The sequence below is a fragment of the Protobothrops mucrosquamatus genome, unplaced genomic scaffold, assembly GCF_001527695.2.
Source record: "Protobothrops mucrosquamatus isolate PMUCROS unplaced genomic scaffold, P.Mucros_1.0 scaffold39, whole genome shotgun sequence".
In the NCBI taxonomy this organism is placed as follows: domain Eukaryota; kingdom Metazoa; phylum Chordata; class Lepidosauria; order Squamata; family Viperidae; genus Protobothrops; species Protobothrops mucrosquamatus.
The window spans coordinates 505,756-512,070 of record NW_015386421.1 but is presented as its reverse complement, the minus strand read 5'-3'; the positions used below and the strand labels follow the sequence as shown (position 1 = coordinate 512,070).

Below are 6,315 nucleotides of genomic sequence, written 5' to 3'. Positions count from 1 at the left end.
TCTAAGTCTCCTGGGGACCGAGTAGAGACCTGAGGACCGGAGCACCCACAAGCTTGTAAGTAGCGTGTGCGTGCTCCCCTAACTTGATATGGTCCTCTGCTCCCGCCATATCTGCCCCTCCCACTGACCGTACTAATTCCTCCCTCCTCCTTCAACCCCCCACCCTCCCCCCCCACCCTTTCAACACCGCAACCCCCAGACATGGCTGGTCCTGACCTATTCTCCTCATTAAAAATGGATTTTCTAAAGTGATGGGAGTGGGAAGATCAGAAATCCAGTGAAAGTTGATGTTTGGCAAAAATGTAAAATGGACTGCCCTTTTTTTGGTTTGTTTGTTTACTTTCTTACAGGTGGTGGTTTCCGGGACAGCATTGCTGATATGTCTGAAGAGTTGTGTCCTAGTTCATCTGAGACACCCGTCCCACTGCCTTTTTTTGTCCGCACATCCAATCAGGTCCTGTTCTTTGCTCAAACCAAAATTAGATCAAGTCTTTCAGGTTGTTAAGACAAAGATAAAAGCTACCTAAGAAGAAAATAAAGTGTCAGAGACATTGTTGGCAAGGAAACAAAGCTTAATTTTCTCAATCTTTTCCTGGTGCCATTGAATTAAGTGTTCCAGAGCTGTATTGTATCAGTTATCTCTATTACGGCAGCTTGTTCTTTTCAGTGCTTCAAATCAAGTATTTTTTTTAAAAAAAATTCTTATGTCCAGGTTTAGGCACTAATAGATGCCAGAAAATGGGGCAGTATCTCTGTTGGCCTTTGATGGATTATGTATTGCTAGGTGCTATGATGTCGAACAGGGAATTCTTGTATGGAGTTATGCTGATAGAATCATTACACTCTTGCTTAGTTGTTTGTTTTAAATAAGATATTTGTCATTTTAGGGCAGTGGAACTGGAGAAGCCCGAGATATGTATGTCCCAAACCCATCCTGCAAGGAATTCCTCAAATATGAGTGGATAGGGCATATAATGGGTGCAGCTCTACGTGGCAAAGAATTTCTGGTTAGTATCCACTATTGACTAATTTCTCCTTGATACCAGATACCAGATACCAGAAGGGGGATATTGGAAAAATATCATTCCAGAAAGAAGAACAGTCTATTTCTTGAAGATGAGTGTTTCATTCTTATTTATTGATCAAGTCGAGACATATGTTCTCTTTTTTCTGGGATTCTTTTATTTATGTTTATGGCTATTTCCTTTCATGGATGCATTTGGTTTGTTAATTCAAAAACTTTGTTTCTTTTTAATTTAGAATTTTGACATGGCCTAGGGTCAAGCGTAAGTTGTCCCTTTCTCACATCAAAACTGACCAACAGCCCTATTTGCTATAGAGCCTATTCTCATCAGGCATTTGAGATAACTTGGGACAATATTTCCTAGTTTGTTGTCACAAATTTAAGTGTTTTTAAAAGAAGCTGCATTGGCAACAGAACACCTTCCACCTGACCCTTGGACATATCATGCAGTTAGGAAGGGGAAATGCTAAACTATAAATATCCTTCTCAGTAGAAATTATCCTTCTCTTTTACCAAATAACCAATAGGACAGTTTACCAAATAACTCTCTTTACCAAATAACAAATAGGACAGTTTACCAAATAACTCCCAATTCTGGATAGACAAATAGCAAGTTCCTTAGCCTTAGCATTTGTCAGCCCTTCCAGAAAAATTTGACGATGATGACAAAAAACGCTAACACTGTTTTATTATAAGGTTATAGCGACAAAATTTTGAATGTGCTTTTTCCTCCTTTTATTCTCAGAGTTATTCCTATTGCCCATTTCATTGCCTAAGTTTATGGTATGATGTGGAATTAATGCCTTAAATTGGAGGCAATATTCGGTTTTTATTCTTATGCGTATACATTTATTAATTTTATTTTTAAATACCACTTTAATAAAAAGCTCAAGGCAGCTAACAAAAAGAAATGCACTTAAAATAATATCAAGATACTGAAAAACACTAAAACATATCACGAAAGAAACAAAGCAGCAATATTTGAACTAAAAGAGTATCTTCTCTCCATTTTTGAGCATCTCTTTGGACATAGAGAGATCTAAATGACTGCAACTACCCTTAAAATTCTGCTTATCTTCTTTTTTTGTCCAAGGTCCTTGCTTTGCCTGGCTTTGTTTGGAAGCAACTGACAGGCGAAGAAGTGAGTTGGAATAAGGATTTCCCTGCTATTGACTCAATGCTGGTAAGTCATGAGTAGTGTTTCTCTTTCATGAATAAAACTGGTGTATAGGCTTCTCTCTATTTACTCGCTGCTGGGGATTAGAAATATCGAACAGTACATAATTGAGCTAATGGCTTGAACTTGTTTTTTAAAATAGTTATTGAGAAGGAGGGATAGAAATTCCTTGCACCTTAGTTTTTGTAAAGGACATAACCTAGAAACATCACAATCTCTATCAAAACCATCAGAATGTATCTCTTAAGCGTAATAAGTTTTTGTTCTTTTGAAAACACTTTGACCCTATGTTTATTACACCACGTAATGATGGCTTCAATTTAATCAGAAACCCAGAGGTCTCTTTCTAATTTCCTTGGTTTCTTTCCATGCTCTTAGGTAAAACTTCTGGAGATGATGGAAGGAATGGACAAGGAGACCTTTGAATTCAAGTTTGGGAATGAGCTGACCTATACCACAGTCCTGAGTGACCAGCGCATGGTGGAACTTATTCCTGGTGGCATTCGCACTGCAGTACGCTATGAGAACCGGCTGGAATTTATCCATCTGGTGCAGAAAGCACGGCTGAACGAGAGTAAGGAACAGGTAATTCATTGTGGCATTTTAGAGATATGATCACTACTTTTTTCCCTATAGTTTATCATCAGTCTGTATCAGCATGTTTTAGGAAACGTTGGGCATTGTTTAAGCGAATTGATTACAGAGCTAATATTGAAGAACATTTAACAGAAAACTATATATTCTTATGGACTTGTCAGAAAACAACTGGTTTTTTGGAAGAACTTCTTTCCTACGCATTTGTTTTTGTTCTTACATATTCTCTTCTTACTTCTTTTTCCTAATCTCCCAGATTGCAGCCATGCAGGCTGGACTTCTGAAGGTAGTTCCTCAGGCTGTCTTGGACCTACTTACTTGGCAGGAACTGGAGAAGAAGGTCTGTGGTGACCCTGAAGTTACAGTTGAGGCCTTGAAGAAGCTCAGTATGTATCTCTGATACTTGGACTTCCTGTTGTGTATGAGAATGCTCTCATCTTGAGGAGTATACTGTACATATTCTTCATTGTACCTACTGTTAGCGCCACATGCAATTGCTACTTAGTACAGAATCCCAGCATAATTACCTTATTTAAAAAGTGTGTGGTGAGCTAATTTAGTGCCTCACGACTAATATATCTTCCTCTCTAGTCAGCTGGATCTTGGCATGTAATTGACATTACTGTCTCTGCACTGTTTCTGTTTTTATCTTTCAGCTCGTTTTGAGGATTTTGAACCATCAGACACCAGAATTCAGTATTTTTGGGAGGCCTTGAACAACTTTACTAATGGTGAGCAGAGTAAACAAATGTTCACTGTTGTTTATTAAATGGTTGCAGAGCCAAGCATATTTTAAGAAACTTTTCCCACTGATACTACCATAGTCTCTCCCACAGACCCCATTGCTGAAAAATCGAATTTGCTGTAAACATTTTTCTTTTCTTAAAAAAATAGTTATTTCAGATGAGGAGGACGGAAGTGGTGATGGATTAAGTAAATTAGAGCAGTTTAGAATAGAGAGAGTGAAGCCTTCACCACAACTGCTGTTATATATTTGGTTGCAAGTTACATTTTGCAACCACTGAATAAAAAGTAATTCCTGCTTTCCAAGGCTAGCATATTGAGATCTATTTCATTTTCAGGGAGGTAGATTATGGAGAGGGACTTGTGATGAATTGATGAAAGCCTTGTACTTTTCTCCTTAGAGGATCGTAGTCGCTTTCTGAGGTTTGTTACAGGAAGAAGCAGACTTCCAGCTCGAATTTACATCTATCCTGATAAATTAGGGTGAGTCCCGCTTCCCTCTTTGGGAGAGAAGACTGATTACCTTTGGAGTTTCATTATCTGGAAGATTCTTCCGACTTAACTTGTTTTCTTCTGTCTTATGGCCAAGCTCGGAGACCACCGATGCCCTCCCTGAATCATCCACTTGCTCCAGCACGCTGTTTTTGCCCAATTATGCCTCGTAAGTCTTATTCTAGAAAACTTCTTTATGATAGAGCAAAGGTGGGAAATTATGCTCCCTTTATGATTTGTGGACTTCAACTCCCAGAATTCTGCTGGCTCAGGAATTCTGGGAGTTGAAGTCCACAAGTCATAAAGGGGCCATTGTTCCCCACCACTGTAATAGAGAGACAATTTGGGGAAGATTATATAATAGCAGAACAGCAAGGACTGTTACATGCTGACCAGGGAAGTGATATACCAGTGATGGCGAACCTTTTAGAGACCGAGTGCCCAAACTGCAACCCAAAACCCACTTATGCATCATCGAGTGCCGGGTGGGCATGGCCCATTGGGTAGGTGTGGCCCATTGGGTGGGTGTGGCCCATTGGGTGGGCGTGGCTGAAGTGGTAACGGCAGAACTGAGTGGGACTAAAAAGTTCACTCAATCAATTCCAACTTTGCAAGATCTTTGCAAAAAGTTGAAATTGATTGATTGAACCTTTTTTTTTTTGCACATGGCGGCGGAGGCATAGAGAGAAAAGGTTTTATAAAACCCAGCTGAAGGCCTAGGACTGGGGCGACGGCGCCCGTGCCCACAGAGAGGGCTCTGAGTGCCACCTCTGGCACCCGTGCCATAGGTTCGCCACCACTGTGATATACAGTAGATAATGAGAACAGAAGATAGTTGTGGAGTGGAAGAAGTAGAGAAGTGTAAGTAGGAAAGTATTACTCTATACCACAACACAGGCAAATAGGGAGACTATGATAGTGACATAACTTCCATTGAACAATTACAGACAGAGACAGGTAAGCTAGAGGTGTACTGGGAATTTTCAGAATACCTTGAAATGTTAACCTAGTTTTTTGTATTATTTGTAGTGCCAAGGTTTGTGAAGAAAAATTGCGTTATGCAGCTTATAATTGTGTCGCCATTGATACAGACATGAGTCCATGGGAAGACTGAAACTCCACATTGGGAAGGATGATGGTCTCGCTAATGGTGGACTGATTTTTGTCCTTGCTACCTGAAAGAAGCTCTTACTCTCTATTCATCATGATCCACCCTCCACAAAGTGTATATGCGTGTACATAATCTAGAAAATAAAGTATCAAATGTGAACATTATATTAATACGCTGCTTTTCAGGAGAAGCTTGAGCAAAAGCTTCTTGCTAGTGAAAAGTTAGATAAGATTTATGGTTCAATAATTCAGTAATGCTTTTCCTTCTCTGAGAAAAATATTTAAAAATATAGTAAAATACTGCTTTGTAGCAAGATTCTTTCATTTTTGGAATCAAGACATATTTGATTTGATTTTGATTTTGATTTTATTAAATTTCTACCCCGCCCTTCTCCAAACGGACTCAGGGCGGCTTACAGCCATTTAAAACAGTACGTAATACAAAAAAGCTAATTTAAAATGTAATTAAAATAGAATATTAATTATTGGCCTTTTCTTATTAAAATTATTTTAAAACCAAAATTAAGATAACCCTTAGGCCAGTTCCCTACTGGAGCCTTTTTACTTTTTCATTTCTGTTTCTTCCTTAGACTGCAGTTGTATTGACATGTATTTGGGAGTAAGCTTAATGGAGCTCAGTAGGGTTTGTTTTTTGACTACACATTTGGACCAAAAAAAATGGGTGAATTACACGCAAAACATATACTTCCCTGTCCCTAATTCATTCAGAGATTATATTTCAGGGTCTCTTTCGCAGCAGTCAAGATATTATTTCCATTTACCTGCCCGTTTTTATGCAAAACCACAAATCTCTCTGCTTCTCTTCTTTTTTGCCTGAACTCTTTATTCTGACAATTGTGCTTTTTCTTTTAATAGCTGCATAAACACCTCCAACCACGAGTGGGCATTATGGAACCATAATTGGGGGAAAAAACCTCTCTTAGTCTACTACAGTTAAGATCATGTTTTGGGGTTTTATTTTAATGGTCAGTGCCTCCTTTCCCTTCTTTCTGTAGACCTCTGCTCCATACAACCCAAAGGAAAGGAGAGCAATTCTCTGCTTGTAATGGAGGAAATGTTCATCGGCTTGTCCCAACGTAGCTATTTCTTCAGCCTAACTCCCTTAAAGCCTTTTCCTAAAGTTCTACCTCTTGATTACTATCTTGAGTAACAT

General features: G+C 39.0%; 1 protein-coding gene across 1 annotated transcript in view; it reads left to right on the top strand.

Annotated features, from left to right (window-relative positions):
* Positions 1–5,306, top strand: part of HECTD3 (HECT domain E3 ubiquitin protein ligase 3) — a 21,946-nt gene extending 16,640 nt beyond the window's left edge. The window contains exons 13-21 of the mRNA XM_015811313.1: positions 351–454; positions 888–1,007; positions 2,118–2,207; positions 2,580–2,786; positions 3,052–3,181; positions 3,452–3,526; positions 3,941–4,022; positions 4,129–4,200; positions 5,061–5,306. Of these exons, the coding sequence (XP_015666799.1) occupies positions 351–454; positions 888–1,007; positions 2,118–2,207; positions 2,580–2,786; positions 3,052–3,181; positions 3,452–3,526; positions 3,941–4,022; positions 4,129–4,200; positions 5,061–5,145 (965 nt within the window). The 3' untranslated portion in view covers positions 5,146–5,306. The remainder of the gene's footprint in view (positions 1–350; positions 455–887; positions 1,008–2,117; positions 2,208–2,579; positions 2,787–3,051; positions 3,182–3,451; positions 3,527–3,940; positions 4,023–4,128; positions 4,201–5,060) is intronic.
* Positions 5,307–6,315: the final 1,009 nt, after the last annotated feature.